At 47.4% G+C, this 19,710-nt stretch overlaps 1 protein-coding gene across 1 annotated transcript in view; it reads right to left on the reverse strand.

The window, feature by feature from the left end:
- Positions 1-11,407, reverse strand: part of ZC3H4 (zinc finger CCCH-type containing 4) — a 43,772-nt gene extending 32,365 nt beyond the window's left edge. The window contains 2 exon segments of the mRNA XM_005664626.3: positions 9,492-9,657; positions 10,701-11,407. Of these exon segments, the coding sequence (XP_005664683.3) occupies positions 9,492-9,657; positions 10,701-10,776 (242 nt within the window). The 5' untranslated portion in view covers positions 10,777-11,407.

Here is a 19,710-nt window from a genome sequence, read left to right on the forward strand (position 1 = left end):
TCTCTCCGCTGTGGTTTCGACTATAAAACCTGCCTGCGTACCTCAGGGTCTTTATATGTCCAAGAACAGTGGGAAACATTCATTACTAACACCCTGAGCAGCAATTTCTATGGTAAGCACCACACTGCTGGGCCCTCCAATGTCACTGCGACGCATTAACAAACTTACACAGTAGCAGTTTGCTAGTATCCCCATTTTACAGACAGGGAAACTGAGCCCAGAGATGGAAGAAATTTGCCCAGAGGGTCACATCAGGAAGAAGAACTGGAACTTGAGCCCAGGACTTTCTGACTCCAGGCCCAGCTCTTAACCTCAACTCTAAAGACAATTAGAAATTAGCTAAAAAAGAACAATTTACATAACAGGGCAAGGGAACACAAAACAACACATAGGCACAGAAAACCGATGAAAGGAAACAGTACTGCAAAAAATGCCAAAGTGGAGTTCCCACTGTGGTGTAGCAGGCTAAGGATCCAGTATTGTGACAAAGGCTGAGCACAGGTCGCAAATGTGGCTTGGATTCCCACACTGCTATGGCTGTGGTGTAGGCCAGCAGCTGCAGCTCTGATTCAACCCCTAGCCTGGGAACTTACATGTGGGGCAGGTACAACCCTAAAAAAAAAAAAAAAAAAAAGCCAAAGTGAGATACTAAAATGCTGGGCAAATTCCTTAAACCCTCTCTGTGCCCCAGTTTCAACTGTGAAGGGAAGGCAGTAAAGGAACCTCCAGAATGAATATATATCCCATGGGGGAGTTTCCTGAGACTGTGCAAACCAAGTGTTTAGCACCAATCTGGCCCAGAATAAATGCCTAGGAGTAAAAACTGTCAACGTGCAAAGATACAAAGCTAATCCAGGCCTTCCAAACTCAGCTAAATGGAATTGGGACATTCAAAGATACAACCAAAGAACACTTGGATAGTTTAGGGATTAAGAGGTACCCAGAAAGTTTCAAGGAATCCCAGCAAAAAACCAAACAGGACCTATCCCAAGATGGACAGAAAGCAACCAGAATCCAAGGGAAGAACATCCCACAGTCCTCTAACACTAGAAGGAACATTCCATCCCCAAGCGAGAGGCATCCACACTGGGGTTTGTCCAACCACACAAACCTCTTGGGTAGAACATTTCTAAAGAGCTTAAAACAAACTGACCAAGAAAAAAACCTGGCCTGCCTGGGGAATCTGAGTCAAAGCATCCTTTTCTTTGCTCAAGTAGCTCTTCTACTCCCACTCACTCTGAAAACAGCCATGCTCTTGATAAAGGTATTTCTCTGATCCAAGTTCTTCCTGTCAGATGAACCTCTGAAATTTGCTTCTCAGCAACAAAGAATTTCCTAAGCACCTTCTCAGGCCAAGCACACTTTGGATTGCTTACAGCTGGGAAGACGCTGGTTCTCACCCAAAGAGGGATTACTTCTGATTCCAGAAAGGAAAATCTAACCATGAAGCTTGTGAACTAAGACTTCCTGTTTGTAATTTTTTCAGAGGAATCAATTTGGTTCTATTCAACCAAAACAACGTATTAACATTTTCCTCTTAAAAGAGACCTGGCCTGGAACACAAAGATTTCTTGTTCGTAATTATCTGTACACAATTATTTGTTACTTTCCAGTCAACTGTGGGCTCCTGGAGGGCGGAGCAGAAGGAGGCGGACCATCATCCCTAAGCTTCCAAGGGCCCAGCACAGGGCCAGGTACAGACTGGGCGGGTGCTTGAGGTCAGTTCCACACAAACAAGCCATCCGTCTCAGCTACCCACACCCTCTTCGTCAATTTCACAGACAGTGGACTATTTCCCAGGCAGCCACCTAGTTAACTTAAAACTCTAGATGTCAACTGAGGGGCTGTTTTCAGTCGAAAAGTCAGTCACCAAGTGTTTCTTGAGAGGTTCCTGACAGGCCAGGGGGTAAATGTCAAGAGCTCCTATGTGACGGGTGCATCAGCAGAGCAGATGAAAGTGGCTGCCAGTCAGTCACCTCAGGGCTGCAATCCCCCTCTGCTGCAGAAAGGTTGTGCTTCCTGGACTGCTCTGGTGGCCCGTGCAATGGCAGGGCCTGGAATCCCAAGGAAACCTAAGCCCTAGTGTCTGTTAGGAAAATGAGGAGGGCAATAATCCAAAGCCACCTGCAGTAGACATTTAGCCAAGTGACACTCGCTCATGTCTGGGCCCAGATCCCTTGGGTTGGGCCATAGCAGGGATGTGTTAGCTGCCATCCCTTCCACTCTGGGCTTCAAGAGGTCTCCAGTTACTTCTAATGAATGAAAATCCCTTTGATTTACAGGTTCAAAAGCCTGGGCTTGGCTTCCTTCATCCACTGGAAGGAGTGAACACAGCGATGATGGAACCTCCGCAAGCTATGGAGGGGCAGGAGCACACCCCCACTCTCCCTGGGGACCACCTGAAAGTTCCCTCCCAGTCTCCCCCACCACCTCCACCACTACAATAAAAATAACCACGGTGTCTGCTGTGCTGTACAGGCACTCCTGGGACCAGGCCCATCTTCCCAGCGCAGAGGCCAGCAAACTTTTTCTTGCAGGGCAAAAAACGAAATATTTTAGGCTTTGTGGGCCATACAGTCTCTGTCCTCATTACTCAACTCCGCTATCTGGCACAAAAGCAGCCAGAGGCGATATAAACGAATGTTCCAATAAAACAGCACTTAAAAAGCCAACGTCTGCTGCTCCCTGTCCTATCTGCAGTGGCTTTCAAATTTTGACCTTGACCCACATCTCCTCCTCTGCATTTCTCTCAAAGAACGTTCACAAAGCCACAGTGAACCTTCGCGGCACACTGCTCTCTCTATCCTCTTCCACTTTGTGTTTTCCAAATGCAGGAGGCAAATCAATAAATGGACGTCACATCCCACTAATGCCTGTATACTGCAGTCTGAAAAACATCCTACCAGATCCAGGACAGCACGGGGGTACAGAGCTCAGGTCTGGGTATACCCGAGGTTCTAGGTGCCACTGCACCCAGTAGCTCTGTGACCTTCAACTAGTGACCTCATCTCTGTTTCAGTTTCTTGGCATAGGGCTGAAGTGAGCTAATGCATGAGAGGCACTCGGCCCCTGGCGGGTAATCTTTGACCTTCACGTGACAGGGCCCAAGAGGTACTGTCACACCTTTGGGAAGGCCAGGTTAGCAGTTGAATAACTCACCGGTCACATCCAACCTGCCTGACAGCCATATCCACAGCCATCCAACACTCCCCACCACCTCTCTACCAGAATAGAGCCAGCCTAGTGTGCATGGAGCAGGCAGCATCCATGCTGTATTAAGCTTTACAGGTTTCTGGGACCACACAACAGGGACAAGTAGGACAAGGGAACCAGCTCAGAACTCAGCTGCTGAGCCAAGGTTTCACTGATGGGTCTGCCTGGAATCTAGCCACTTAGCCTAACCCTAAAAGTCTTTTTTTTAACTCAATAAATTTTATCATACTTATAGCTGTACAACAATCATCTTAACCCAATTTTACAGACTTTCCATCCCAAACGCCAGCCCATCCCCCGCAACCTGTCTCTTTACACTTCACTTTTAAGGCCTGCCTTGCAGCTGGGTATCATCAGGAGCCGCAGTAGCAGCAACAAACTCTCACAGTGGCCAGAAGCTGCAGAAGGTAGGCAGACACCAGAAGGTAACATGAAGCCTGGTAAAGGCGGTGCCAACCTCTGCCCAACTCTAAATAGAGTCCTGAGGGAGAAGAGCTCCTAGAACACTGCAAAAACTGCTCCACTACAAGAAAAACATGGGACATGCCTGGCTGCTGAATGAACACAACCTGAACTGACTCAGCCAAATCACCAAGGGGTGGGAAAATCCTGGAGCTGGGACAGACCTCACTCATCTCTCTCAGAGACTCTGGGGAGAGTCAAGGACTAGCTGAAGGGGAGCTGACACGGTAGCAGTGGGGGAGGGGCCAGAGCCCTGGTCTCCCAGCTCTCAGGAGGCCCACCAAGGTTGCAGCCCTGATCCTAATTGCAAAAGATCCACAGGGGAAGGGAGCCAGCCCCAGCTCAAGACAGTGACTGTTCTAGCATATTCTACTAAGGACACTGGCAAGCAAGACATGCCTGAAGATGGCTCCCACTGAGTTTTTTGCTTTTTCTTTTTTGGCAACTGGAGTTCCCAGGCCAGGGATCAGATTGGAGCTGTTGTTGTGACCTAAGACTCAGCTTAACCCTCTGTGGCCAGGAGGGGATCTAACCTGCATCCCCGTGCACCCAAGATGCCACCGATCCCACTGTGTCACATCGGGAGCTCCTCCACTGAGTTTTAACCCCGACTGGCTCTTTGCAGTTAATTAAATACGCTGACCAAAAACCTAAGAGGTGAAAGATAAATTGACTTCCTTCAAAACAGATGTTACTCATTTCTGTTTACACACCAGACTGTAAATTCTGTTTAGAATTTTTCTCTAGTACAGATGGCAGGAGATAAACTAAGACTCCGAATGCCAGGCATTGTGTGGGTGTCCTGCATATGCCCATTTGATCACAATGACCCCAAGAGAAGGACGTTATCCTCAGTGCCCACTGCACAGAGAGCCAGGCCGAGACACAATCTTATCTGCCCCCGGAGCCCACACTGTTCCTTCATATCCTGTTGCCACCTTCCATGTTCAAAAGATGTCACCTGTTCCCTTACCAACAGCAAGCTGAGTCACCAGTTCACACAGCTAAGAAATAACAACAACAAAAAACACATCCGAGAGAGATCCTCTATCCAGAGCAATTTGGCCAGCAGAAGCAAACTCTGCTCTGAGCAAATAATATGTGCACTGCTCACCACAAAAAAAAAAAAAGAAAAAAGAAAACTGTTCCAATAGCACAATGCAACTATGTCTACGACACCAACCAAGAGACTATGTCTTCATTCAGCAACTGTTAGGAATTCATTTAAAAACTGCCCGTGGGACCTCATATTGTTACTAAAAAAAGCAAAAAACCAAAAGCAAAAGAGATACATAACAAGGACTAGGCTGATGAATCTGGAAAGCCAAATCCAGGAAATCTGGCTCCCCACAAAACAATCTGCTTTACCTTAACTTACCCAAATGAACTTTAGATGCCAACCAGACAGACAGGCAGCTTTTCCATTCTTTCCACTGGGTTTCAGCTCTGAAACCAACCTCAAACTTACCAGGATTCCCTCAAACAATGAACAGATCACGCCTATGGGTCTTTGAATCGGCTTATTAAATACCAACTGCCAGAAATCTCAGAAACCATCCTTTTTTTTTTCCTACTGTGTCACCAGTTATACTGCGAAAGTACACGTGAGCCCGTTGCTCATTTCTAACTCGGCCACTTCACTATTTGCTCTGGATTATTTTCTCCTAACCTCCTAAACTGCATCAGAACCAGTTGTTCTAGTACTAAAAAATACCTTTTATAGGGGCCAAAATTAGGTTCTCTGAAACATGGTTTGACCTGAAGCGCCTGGAAATAGTTTCATTAGCAATTATTTACTGTAACTGGATCTGGCCTATATGATGAGACCTGGTTCTAGGGACTTCATACCCACAAAAATGGAAGTGAACAACAAACAGAGCAACCCTGAGACCTCCATTTTTCTATCAGGGAAGGGAAAAGATCTAAGAGAAAGAAGCAGAGATGGCGGTACTATTCAACGACAAACCAGCCCAATATGAAATTGTCCACATTCAACTGGATGGAAAAGTACAACCTCAGACCCAACCATCCATCCGTCTCTAACCTGCCAGTCAACAGCTGAGAAAGGCTCCACTCCTACAGGCGCCAAACAACTTTCCCTAGGGATCAGTCTTCCCGGCTAAAGGCTGAAGAAAAGCCATAGAGGTGGTTTTCTAAAATAGCTAAGCTCTACTTTAAAAAAATAATGGCTTGTCAAGAATCAAAATTTAACCTTCAGAGCAAAGAGAAACCCTAGCTGGGAGATAGTACAGAAAGTGAATTAGAAAGCCCTTTGGAGGAATCATTTTTTCTTCTGAAGAGCAAATCTGAGGGGAGTAAAAAATAAAGGGGTTTCTGGGCAGAATAAACATATTTTCATAAGTGATTTTGTTTCTACTGGGAGACTTTTGCTTGCTTTCAGATTAATTCTCTCCCCAGAGAACACAAAAATGTTAAAGATTACAAGTGTGTAAGAGCTGCTGTTAAATCAGGGATTCTGAGCGACACCCTTTTTTTTTTTTTTTTTTGCAACATCCATTAATTTGAATTTTAACTAATACTGGTACATCAGTTTGGGGGGAAAGGTAGTACTGTGACATTTCAAAAACAAAGACTACTGAAATTCAGTTTGACATCATTATTGGGGCTGCTTGGATGTGATGGATGAGATTCCTTTAGAAGAAAAAACAATAAACCATTGTGCTGGTATGCCTGAGCGTTTTAAAATATTTAAAAATTAATGACTGCTAAAATTTTCACTCACAAGAAAAATTCCATTTCCTTCACATTTCATTTTAACAATAAAGTTAAAAAGGCATCCTTCCACAACTCAGTAGCCCTTGACACTTGGAAGGTTCATCTGTTAGCGTCCAGTTTCTGCACTTGGCTCCTGGAGGAGGAATTTCACAAAGGATGGGTAACTCCAAATAAATGCAAAGCATCTGCTGCTGACTCTGCGCACTGGATGGTGTGTTCAGTTTGTGCTTCAGACATTTTTTGCAGACTACTGGACTGTGTGGACCATTCTTCCTCCCACAAATGATTTTCATACCTAAGATCACCACAGCAGTTAAGTTGTGAACATGTTGAGAGGAAGATCAAAACAACTGGCCCACGGAACTGCAGTTTACATGTTTCCTCGTCTAAGTGTCAGTGGACTTACTTTCATCTAAGAATGGAAAAAGAGGAAACAGGATCTTTTGCAGGGGAAGAGAGCTGTGTGCTAAAAAGTTTTCTCTAACAAAGTATGTCAGGGACCAAAAGTGGGCAAGAGGGAAAATGGAACTTCAACGTGTTTTGTCTTTTAACGGAAGAACTTATGCTTGTAAAACACATCAGAAGCAGTGTTTGGTTCTGCAAGTCATTTCTGTTGCTGTTTTTTCCTTGTACACGTAGGAGAGGAGGGGGTACTGGGGGTCAGAGGAAGTGTTCTCTCCACCATGGCTGGGCGTGTAACACGTTTGCATCAACTTTTCACGGTCAGGCATGTGCTTTCGAACAAAGGAACAGTGGAGACAGGGAGAGGAGACTGAGGCTTGACACACTTTACAGATTTGGTGCTTAAACAGTACTTTACAAATGACTTGCTTAATTTAAACGTCCATCACCATAAGAGACATTGGAGTCAAATGAGAAAATTGGATCTACTTGAACCACAATCTCTTGGGGGGGGGCAAAGGGAAGGAGAACATTAACTTGAACGTAAGTATCATAAATCAAATTCAGTAACCTTGTCTCCCACAAATGGACCTGAAGTATCCACTTTCTTCAAAGATGAAGGCTGGAGACAAAGCAATGGATTGACATGGCAAGAGGGATGCCAAGGGCTTGAAAACACAGGGGCCTTTTACATAGGTTTTTGTCATGTTACAGTAATACACTTTTTTCTTGAAAAAAAAAAAAAAAACTGTGTACATTAAATTTTAAATATTAAACATTGAAAAGGATGTGCAAGTCTAAAAGGGCTCAACAGGGTTAGAATCCTGATTCGAACATATAAATTCACTCTCTCAAGCATCACTTTGGTCTAAAGGCGAGGAGGAAGGCAGGCAGGAAAGGGACAAAAAGAGGGAGATAATTGAATTACTCAATAAAAGAGGCTACTTACCATCCCAACCCATTGTAAGACATACACTTCTGACATAAGAGAACTCCTTAGAGGTCGAATAAAGCGTGTAAGCACCTTTGAGTAATGCACCTGCCCCCAAGAGGGGGCCCGGAAGCCCAACGTGGGTTTAGCGAACAGACCTTTGCTAATCTGTTTATTTCCTTGAACTGGAGTCAGGCTGCGATGGGCTGCGATTCCCAGGATGATACATTTAATTAGAACAAAACAGAACAAAACAAAAAAAAAATTTTTGTAAAAGCTCACCAAACTGCTGCACTTGTGTCTCTGAATGTGGGTGGCATTTCTTTTAAAAGGCAAAGTATGGTCTGTGAAGGAGAAAGGGAAACGGGGGAGGTGGGAGTGGGGAGAAGGGGCCGTGGTGCCTGGCAGGGAAGCCCTAGCTAAGACCCCTGTCTAAGGGAGGGTCCTCCCCAGCCCCGGGCTGCGACGGGGCAGCCATCTGTCCAGCGCCTTCTCTTCCCCTCCCCACCCCCACTCCTCCAAGCCTCACTTGCCTGTCGCCTGAAACCCTTCCACCACTTCCAATGCCACACTCTAGCCACCTCTTCCCCTGCCCCAACGGGAAAGTGTGGGCGAACCCTGCACCCCGACCTTCTGCTGGAGCAGGGAACACGGGGCCCCAGCTCGCGCTGAAACGCGCCGGGCTGGCCCCCTTATCACCCTCCCTCCAGAGAAGGGCAGGAGGCGAACCCATTTCGCACTTACTAAAGGCAAAGGGGGCGCTCCCTTTCGCCCTCTGCCAAGGCGCAAGGAAACCTCGTTTTCTCTCCCGGAAGGGATGGCGCCCCGTTTTAGCTCGAAAGAAGAGGGACCCCCCACAAGAAAGAGGGGAGCAACTTCCTCTCCTCTCCAGGGCAGGGAAACCTAACCTCACCAGCTCCCTCCCCTAAACGCATCACCTACCTACAAAAAGCAGGAGGACCCTTCCCTTTAACGAAAAGACATGGGCTTCCTCTCCCCCACAGAGAGGCAGGGGCTTCGAAAGGGGGCTAGAGATCCCCCCAGTTCTGCCCTCTAGGGAACAGCTCGGAAACACCTCCCGCCAAAAGTCCTAGAGCCCCCACCGAAAGGGAACCCCCCCGTTAGGATGGATAAAGACGTGAACGAACCCCCACTTTCTGCCTCCTACGAAAGCTAGGGGACCTCTCCAAAAAGGGCAGGGCACACCTCCCCCAGGAGAAAGGATATTGCGGGGGGCTGGGAGACCCCCAACTCCAAACCCCTAAGAGCGGGGCTGTGGCTCGAGATCTCCCCCAAAAAGGTCCGGGAGCCCCTCCCCCAACCCCTTCCCCGAAGCCAGGCGACGGGCAGGCGGGCCCGAGGCTGCCAGCTCCGGGCGCAGGGGCAGCCAGGACCCCAGTGGGCCTCCGAAGCCCCCCTCGGCGCCCCCTCCCCAGGGCGGGCGGGCGGGCGCGGGGGGTCCGGGGGGCGCCTCCTCACCTTCCCCTCAGCATGGCGCCCAAAAAAGACAGAGCGAGAGCGAGGGAGAGCGGGCGAGCGCCGCGAGGGGGGGGAAACGCATGAGGCCAGGAGAGAAAGCAAGCGAGAAAGAGCGAGCGAGCGAGAGACACCCACCGACCCCGCCCTTCCTCCTCCTCCTCCTCCTCCTCCTCCGTGGCCCGGCCCAACATGGCGGCCTCCCCCCTTCCTCCTCCTCCTCCTCTTCCTCCCCCCGGGGACGCTGCCCCGGCCGGGCCGGGGGCCTGACCTGTCGTCAGGGAGCGGGAGGCGGTGGTGGAGGAGGTGCGGGGTGGCCGGGCAGGCGTCGGGGGAACACGGAGGAGGCGAAGGCGTTGATGGCAGTGGCGGCGATGGCGGCGGCGGCGACTCTGATGGCGGCGGCGGGGGGGTCCCGGGCGCGGCCTCCATAGTTCCTTTGGGGGGGAGGGGATGTTAATGCACGAAAAAGGACTGCTTGGGCGTGGCGGGAGGGGCACACTTCAGCTCGGAGGGCTCCTGACAGGAATGAGTATATATTTTTTCGGTTTCGGAATCACCTCTGCGCCGACCTCCGCGTAGGCCGCGCGGCCTTGGCCTCAGAGGGCCGCTCGCCGCCTGCTTTCTCCGCAGCCCGCCTCTAGGTTCACTCGCTCACGGGCGCGGGGCCCTCATTGGGGCGAGAGGGCCCCCCCCACACACACACCCCCTCGCGGGCCCGGGGGAGGGTCGGAGACCCGGAGGACACGGACACTGGTGGGTGGTTCGGTGTAATTAGCGCGGGCCGCGCGCGATGGAGCAAGCGAGGGGGAAGGGGAGAAGAGGAGAGCGAGCAAAGGGGATTTAAAAAAAAAAAAAAAAAAAAAAAGGATTTTAGGGGAAGGAGACGGGCCGCGGAGACGGGCCGACTGTCTGTCTGCCCGCCCGCCCTAGGTGCCCCAGCTGCCCGGCCTCCGCCGCAGTCAGAAATTCACACAAAATGGCGGCTCGGCCCGGATAAGCCCAGAGGCTGAGGCGGGAGGAAGGGCGAGGTGGGAGGGGGAGCAGGGAGGCTGTGTCACGTGGAGCTGAGACACGAAGGGCGGCGGAAAAGGCCGAAGGTGTCGATGTGGGTGGAGCTAGAGAAAGAATGGGAAGGCCCGGGGAGCCGGAAATAGCCGAGGCGAGTCGGGACTGGCGGGGGTGGGCAGAAACGAGGAACCGAGGTGATCCGGAAAGAACCGAAGGCGGTGCCAAGGGTGGGTGACAGGAGGCGGAAACAGCCGAGTGAGGCCGGGCGGCGGTAATAGCATTTAGACAGAAAGAACTGAAGTGTGTGGCGGATGAGGCGATTAATAGAGTAAGAGAGTTTGAGGAATTCGCCTGAGAGCAGGCGGGCAACAGAGAATTGCCAGCCTGAGAGACAGCGGGAAGAGTCGAAAGGTTTAGGCAGAAGAATGGGAGAGAAGGAATTCGAGCTACGGAGAAAAAAAAAAATAACCGAAAGCTGGTGGCCGGGTGCCTGGAGTTGTAGGTTTCCGGAGGATGAAGCCGAAAGGGCCCGGAGATGACGTCATTAGAGACCTCGGTCGTGGATGTTATCCTTGGGCAGTGTGAGAGGGCGGGCCTTGGTAGTGCTTTGGCAGAGTTTAAGAACCTAGAACGTAGTAGGTGGAAGACTCTTAAATGCTGGATTTGGGAGCACTGACAGGGTTCGACAGTATAAAAGGATAAATCGTTTAACCCTCACAACTGTACTAAGGAAGCTACTATTATGTCCATTTAATAGGTATCCTGAAGCTCAGTGTCTTAAGTTTTTGGCTCGAGGTTGTAAGATTACGCGCAAGAGCCCAGAAAGATTTTTAATCAGAGCTGGCATTTCATTGCCTCCTGCAAAAATTTGTTCAGTCCTATTTTCAAGAGAGGATCTTGGTTGGATACTTTATGAGCTTCTACATGGCTAAGTGCAATGATGGGCGATGGAAACATAGTGTCTTTATGTATATAAAAATCGATAATGCCCCAGGGGAAAGAAACTGAAAGTTAAAGAGTAACTGAAGGGTTCTTAATATTTTGGGGGGCAGGGTTGTTTAAGCTGACACGGAAGAAGAAGAAATAGCTCCAGGCAGAGGAAATACCTTATTTCAGGCCCTGACAAGGCAAGGATCACTTAGATGCCAGGAACCGAGAAAATTCTTGTAGCATGAGAGCGATGTGGAGACAGAGGCGCCAGATCACATGCTATATTAATCCTACTATAAAATTTAGAAATAAACTCTGCCAGGGTAATTTACAACCTCCTTCAGGGAAGAAATTAGCATTCCTGATAAAGTAAAATGATTAACCTATTTTCTTTTTGTCTTTTTAGGGCTGCATCTACTGCATTTGGAAGTTCCTGGGCAAGACATTGAATCAGAGCTGCAGCTGCTGGCCTACACCACAGCCACTGCAACTTCAGATCCGTTCTGTGTCTGTGACCTACACCACATCTCAAGGCAATGCTGGATCCTTAACCCACTGAGGGAGGTCAGGGATTGAACCGGAGTCATCATGAATACTAGTTTGGTTCCTTACTGCTGAGCCACAATGGGAACTGCCCCTTTTCCCTATAAAACCAGGCTCTCTTCCGTTGCTCTTTGGACTTGCCTCTGGTTCCTCTTAAGTTGTAAATCCTGAATTGCAACTGATTTGTCTCTGGATAAACCCATTTTGGAGATGAAATAACTGGCTTTTTTATTGGTTTGGGTTCAGTATTATACAACTTGATAAGAGAATATACTATGTAATCACCTAAATGATGAAATGGAGAATGATAAGCCAACCCAGAGGCCCCTCCTAGCCCCATCTAGTCACAGCCTCCCCCAAGGTAATGGACCTTCTGATTCCTAACCTCATAAATTAATTTTGCCTTCATGTCCTCATCTAAATAGAATCTACAAGACATACTCTTTGGTATCTGGCTTCTTTCACTTAACATTTAATTGGTGGCATGTGGTTGAAGTTCATTTGTTCTCATTTCTGTGTAGTATCGAAACTGACAGCACTTAGGACTTGAACCTAGCCTGAACCCAGGCCTCTGTCCACCATTGCTGAACAGAAACGCAGAGACAGAGTTTGGGTGAAGGAGAAAAAGATAGCTTTATTGCTTTGCCAGGCAGAGGGGGCCACAGCAGACTACTGCCTTAAAGACTGTGCCCTTACAGATAAGAATCAGGGTAGAGGCAAGCTTGTATTGTCTTTCAAAGCTGATGTTTAGGAGTTCCCATCGTGGCTCAGTGGAAACGAATCTGAGTAGCATCTATGAGGACGCAAGTTAGATCCTTGGCCTTGATCCGTGATTTTAAGTATCCCATGTTGCTGTGAGCTGTGGTGTAGGTTGCAGCGGCCACTCAGATCTCATGTTGCTCTTGGCTATGGCGTAGGCTAGTGGCTGCAGCTCTGACTCAATCCCTAGCCTGAGAACCTCCATATGCCATGGGTGGGGCCCTAAAACAAACAAACAAACAAACAAAAAGATGTTTAGTGGCCCCAGGACTGGTGCTGGTGGTCCCCCTTCATTCCCAGAATGAAAAATCCTTCTTCGAGTAATTCTTCCATTTCTTGAGAGTTTTAGTTCTACGGAAAGGCTCAAAGATATTGTTATGTATTATGTATATTCCTTAAGGAGGAACCAGGACCCTGCCCCAAGGCTCCACTGCTCCTCCCTGGTCTCTGCATCCCCTCCCTCCCCTGATTAGCCACTGCCCTTTGGAACTCAGGGAAGGTCATGGAGGCTGAGGCGTATTCCCTAAAAACAGAAAGGCTTGTGTGCCTAGGGGCCCCACAGGGCAGGAGCTCTGTTACAGTTACTGTAAGTTTATTTTGTCTGTTCCTCTGTTTCTATTTTGTAATTAAGTTCATTTGTATCACTTTTTTTAGGGGGCCACACCCACGACACAGGGAAGTTCCCAGCTAGGGGTCAAATTTCAAATCGGATCTGCTCCTACATCACAGCCACAGCAGTGCCAAATCCAAGCGTCATCTGCAGCCTACTCCACCGCTTGCACCAACACCAGATCCTTAACCCGTGGGCCAAGGCCAGGGATCAAACCCACATGCTCATGGATACAAGTCAGGTTCTTAAACCATAACAAGAACTATATTTTTAAAAAACTTTTTATGAAAGTATAGCTGGTTTACAATGTTACTTCAATTTCTGTTGTACAGCAAAGTAACTCAGCCACACGTACAAATACACTTTTTTTAATACTGTCTTTTTTTTTTTAATACTATACGTTTTTTATACTATCATGTTCTAACCCAAGAGACTGGACACAGTTCCCTGTGCTGTACAGCCTTGTATCATTTTTTTAGATTCCACGTATAAATGGTCTCTCTCTGACTTACCTCACTTAGTAAGATCATCTTTAGGTCCATGCACATTGCTGCAAATGGTTTATTTCATTCTTTTTATGGCTGAGTAACAGTTCATTGTATATAGGATCACATCCTTTTTTTTTTTTTTTTTGTCTTTTTGCTATTTCTTTGGTGTGTAGTTTTGTTTTGTTTTAGGGCCGTACCCATGGCATATGGAGGTTCCCAGGCTAGGGGTCCAATCGGAGCTGTAGCCACCAGCCTACGCCACAGCCACAGCAACGGGGGATCCGAGCCTCGCCTGCAACCGACACCACAGCTCACGGCACACCGGATCATTAACACACTGAGCAAGGGCGGGGACTGAATGCGCAACCTCATGGTTCCTAGTCGGATTTGTTAACCACTACGGGAACTCCAGTACCACATCTTCTTTATCCATTCATCTGTTGATGAACATTCAGGTTGCTTCCATGCCTTGGCTATTAAAAGTGGTAATCTTGGGAGTTCCCGTCCTGGCGCAGTGGTGCAGTGGTTAATGAATCCGACTAGGAACCATGAGGTTGATCCCTGCCCTTGCTCAGTAGGTTAACGATCTGGCGTTGCCGTGAGCTGTGGTGTAGGTTGCAGACGTGGCTCAGATCCCGCGTTGCTGTGGCTCTGGCGTAGGCTGGTGGCTACAGCTCCGATTAGACCCCTAGCCTGGGAACCTCCATATGCCATGGGAGTGGCCCAAAGAAATAGCAAAAAGACAAAAAATAATAATAATAATAATAATAATGTGGTCCTCATTTAAAAAAAAAAAAGTGGTAATCTTTTTTCAGGGGGGACACCCATGGCATATGGAAGTTCCCAGGCTAGGGGTCGACCCGAGCTGCAGCTGTGACCTACACCACAGCTCATGGCAATGCAGGATCCTTAACCCACTGAGTGAGGCCAGGGATCAAACCCACGTCCTCATGGATACTAGTCACGGGTAGTCCCTATTGTTATTAATTTGAGTAGTCCTTTGCAGAGAAGACACATTGCAGAGTGTGGGCCAATACCAGCAGCTGGCTCCAACCTCTGGAAACCCTGGGGAAGAAAGGAGACCACTGGTCAAAGAGAGACATTGTGCTGGATCCTACTGACTGCCAACCCCATCTCTATTTCTACCTTCTTTCTTGCTAATGCAACCTTGGATTTATTTAGGAGACAGGAGGTAAAGAAGTCCAGTTTAGGAGATGGTCAGTCATGGGTCTACCTAGTTCTTAAAAAGATGGTGTCACCCCCTAGAGGACATTTTGAAAATTATGGAGGGAAATTATTTTTGAACTAAATTATATTTAGTTCTCAAGAGGAAAATACTGGAAGTTTGTGTGGGCTTTTGGGGGGCATCACAATAATGAGGGGGTTGTTACCAGCATTAGAGGCTAGGGAATGGGGTGATAGGATGTTCTACAACATTACATTGGTAATGAATGATGGTCTAATAAATGAAGTCAATGATCTTTCTTAAACAATGGAAAGAACTGTTGGGAAGTTCCCATTGTAGCTCAGTGGTAATGAACCTGACTAGTATCCATGAGGATGTGGGTTCCATCCGTGGCCTCTCTCACTGGGTTAAGGATCCAATGTTGCTGTGAGCCGTGGTGTAGGTCTCACATGCAGCTCAGATCCCTTGTGGCTGTGGCGTAGGTGGGCAGCTGCAGCTCTGATTTGACCCCTACCCTGGAGACTTCCATGTGCCGCAGGTGTGGTCCTAAAAACCAAAACCAAACAAATTTTAAAAATGCATAGAAAAGGAAATTTGCAAAACATATATCACCACTTTGGGGGAAATAAAAATGTTTTTGAACTTGATGGGGTGGTTGTCAATGGCGGCTGCATTAAATGCCATTAGAATGGTTAATTTTATGTTATGTGAGTTTCACTTCAATTAAAAGAAAGTTTAAAAAGGAGTCTCAAAGTTCCTGCTGTGATGCAATGGGGATCAGTGACATCTCTGCAGCAGGTTAAGGATCCTGCATTGCCACAGCTGAGGTGTCAGTTGCAAATGTGGCTTGGATCTGATCCTGGGCCCAGGAACTCCATATGCTATCGGGTGGCCAAAAAAGAAAACATATATAAATAAATAAAACAGAGTTATCTTCTTGTACAGTGGGTTAAGGATCTGGCACTGTCACTGGGTTGCTGCTGTAGCACGGATTCGATCCCTGGCCTAGGAACTTTCATATGATGTGGGCATGGCCGAAAAAATTAAAAACAAATATATCCCCAAGTTTTAGAATATACCGTTACATTGAAATTTCTCCAAGAGCTGTAAAAAAGTAAAATGGGGAAAAGGGAAAAGGGACCTTTTTCGATATTGGGTGTGTCAGATATGCAGCAGAAGGCGGAGCAGTGAGCTTTCTGTTCAGGGCTCTTTTTCACGAAGAGATCATTTTACAGGAATTACTAAATATCCACAGGTAGTGGCTCAGGTCACTCCCTAACCAAATGCAAATGAGTCCATGCCATGGATCTTTTTTTTTTTTTTGCCTTTTCTAGAGCCGCTCCTGCGGCATATGGAGGTTCCCAAGCTAGGGGTCTAATAGGAGCTGTAGCCGCCGGCCTACGCCAGAGCCACAGCAATGCAGGATCCAAGCTGCGTCTGCGACCACAGCTCACAGCAACACCAGATCCCTAACCCTCTGAGCAAGGCCAGGGATCAAACCTGCAACCTCATGGTTCCTAGCTGGAGACATTAACAGCTGAGCCATGACGGAAACTCCTACATGCCATGGATCTTTAAGGTCACTTTTTTTTTTTGCCACTCGAATCCGAACCACAGTATCCACCAGAGCCACAGCCATAACGACGCCAGATTCTTAACCTGCTTCACCACCAGGGTCACATTCAGGGTCAGTATATGAACTAATAAATCATTGAATGCTAAGGATCTGTTTTTGCTCTTCAAAATAGTTTGACTCCTTTATTTTGCTTTTTATGATCCATATACATTTCACTTTAACAATATAAAGCAACTTGGCAAAAGTGTTTATTTCCAAAGGCTTATCCAAAAGATACTCAATATAGCCTCCTGTTGCCTAGTCATTCCATAGCTTTTATTGTTTTTTATTATTTTTTATTTTATTTTGTCTTTTCTAGGGCCGAACCCAGGGCATATGGAGGTTCCCAGCCTAGGGGTGGAATCGGAGCTGTAGCTGCTGGCCTATACCAGAGCCACAGCAACGCAGGATCCTTAACCCACTGAGCGAGGCCAGGGATTGAAACTGCAACCTCATGGTTCCTAGTCGGATTTGTTAACTACTGAACCACGACGGGAACTCCCTCCCATTCCATAGCTTTTAAACTTCTTCCCTAAACAGAAGTTACTTGATCTTGTCATTGGCATTTTTACCTGTGATCACTAGTAGTGGCCAGCATAGTATGATAGTTTTGGATTCAGAACTTTAAAACAAGGTTTTAAAAAACCTTTTTAGGAGTTCCCTGTCAGCCTAGTGGCTTAAGGATCTGTTGTTGTCACTGCTGTGGTGCAGTTTCAATCCCTAGCCTGGGAACTTCCACAATCCACAGGCACAGCCAAAAAATAAAAGTAAAAAAGAAGGAAGAATCAAATGAATCCTCATGTACCCATTATGCAACGTCAACTCTTATACACTCGTAGCCAAGCTGTTTTCTCTCCCACTGACTGACCACCCCCCCAACTCTGATTGTATTGAATCAAATCTCAGATTATTCCATCTCTCCAGCTAGCTATCTAGCTCCACACACATATATACAGTTATGTCCACATATGTAGCTATATATATATACACATATTTTTTTGTTTTTGTTTTTGCTTTTTAGGGTGCACCTGCAGCATATGGAAGTTCCCAGGCTAGGGGTTGAATCAGAGCTACAGCTGCCAGCCTACACCACAGCCAGAGCAACACAGGATGTGGGCTGGAGTCTGTGACCTACACCACAGTTCACGGCAATGTCTGATCCTTAACCCACTGAGCAAGGCCAGTGACTGAACCCACATGCTCATGGATACTAGTCAGGTTCATTACCATCGAGACACAATGGGAATTCCTGTAACACGCCCGCGCGCGCGCGCTCTCTCTTTTTCTCTATTTTTTTGGTCTTTTTTGTCCTTTTAGGGCTGCATCTGTGACATGTGGAAGTTCCCAGGTTAGGTGTCTAATTGGAGCTGTAGCCGCTGGCCTACGCCAGAGCCACTGCAACACGAGCGGCATCTTCGACCTACAGCACAACTCACGGCAATGCTCGACCCTTAACCCACTGAGTGAGGCCAGGGATGGAACCCACAACCTCATGGTTCCTAGTCGGATTCATTGCCACTGCACCACGACAGGAACTCCCATGTATTTTTAAATATGCACTGCTACCTGAATTGGGTTAAATAATATTTTCCTCTCCTCAAATTCATGTCCTTCCTGTAACTTCAGAATGTGACCTTATTTGGAAATAGGGTCTTTGAAAATACGAAATAAATGGAGTTCCTGCCTTGGTGCAACAGGATCAGTGGCATCTTGGGAGCACTGGAACACAGACAGGCTCCATCCCCAGCCCAGCATAGTGGGTTAAGGATTTGGTGTTGCCACAGCTGCCATGTAGGTTGCAACTGCAGCTTGGATCTGATCCCTAGCCAAATAACTCCATATGCTCCAGGGCAGCCAAAAAAGGAAAAAAAAAAAAAAAAAAAAAAAAGTGAGGAAAAAAAAGGAGTTCCCATTGTGGCTCAGCAGCTAAAAACCAGTTGTAGTCTATGTGGGGATGTGGGTTTGTTCCCCAGCCTTGCTAAGTGGGTTAAGGATCTGACATTGCTGTGGCTGTAGCATAGGCTGGCAGCTGTAGCTCTGATTCAACCCTTAGCCTGGGAACTTTCCATATGCTGCAGGTGCAACCAGAAAAAGACAAAAAAAAAAAAAAAAAAAAAAGAAAATTAAAAAAAAATTTTAGAAAAGGAAATGGGGTCTTTGAAGATATAATTAATTAAATTAAGATGAGGTCACATTGGAGCAGGGTGGCCTTAATTCAATACGATTGGTGTCCTTAGAAGAGAAGAGACACAGTACACGCACACCACGGGAGAAGACCATATGACAAGAGAGGCAGAGATTAGAGCGCTGCATCTACAAACTAAGAGATGCCAAGGATTGTTGGTAACCATCAGGACTAGAAGAGGCAAGGAAGGATTCCTTCCCAGGGGTCTTCAGAGAGAGAGTTTAGACATTCATTTCCAACTTAACTGTGAACCAGGAGTTCCCGTTGTGGCTCAGAGGTAACAAGCCTGACCAGTATCCATGAGGACGCAGGTTCAATCCCTAGCCTCACTCAGTGGGTTAAAGATCCCGTGTTGCTGTGAGCTACGATGTAGGTCGCAGATGCGGCTCAGATCCAGTGTTGCAGTGGCTGTGATATAGGTTGGCTGCTGCAGCTCCTATTTGACCCCTAGCCTGGGAACCTCCATATGCCGAGGGTGCGGCCCTAAAAAAAAAGAGTGGGAGAAAAAAACAAAACCTTAACTGTGAGGCAATACATTTCTCTTGTTTTAAGCCACCCAGCTTGTGATACTCCATTATGGCAGCCAAAGGGTACTAACACATACCCATAACTTTCATGCCAATCCAGGACCAGAGGGATTATCCCAGCCTCACCCTTTCTCCATTTGTCCCCGCTCCAACACTAAGACAACCTGACCTGTGCTCACCTTCATATACTGGATGCAGTTATGAAGCAGTCTATTTTAACAACATACTTAAACTTGGGGAAATAACTGCTAGATGAGTTTGACTAGCTTAGCCTAAGAAAAATTCTAGTTAAAGTGCCATGTATTATTTCCTAAGGCTGCAGGGCTACCCTAACAAAGCAGTACAAACGGTGGCTTAAAACCACCGTTATTGGAAGTTCCTGTGTGGTGCAGAGGGTTAAGGATCTGGTGTTGCTGCAACCGTGATGGGGGTTGGATCCCTGGCTGGGGACCTTCACACAGGTGCCACCAGAGTTAGCTGGTGTTCTGAAGCCAGGTCTGAGATCAAGGTGTGGTAGCGCTGGTTCCTTTAGACGGCTCTGAGGGAGGATCTGTTCCAGGCCTTTTTCCCTTAGCTTCTGGTGAAGGCCAAAAGCTTTGGTGTGTAGTTTTGTTTTGTTTTGTTTTAGGGCCGTAC

Source organism: Sus scrofa, chromosome 6 (genome assembly GCF_000003025.6).
Source record: "Sus scrofa isolate TJ Tabasco breed Duroc chromosome 6, Sscrofa11.1, whole genome shotgun sequence".
Taxonomy (NCBI): Eukaryota; Metazoa; Chordata; class Mammalia; order Artiodactyla; family Suidae; genus Sus; species Sus scrofa.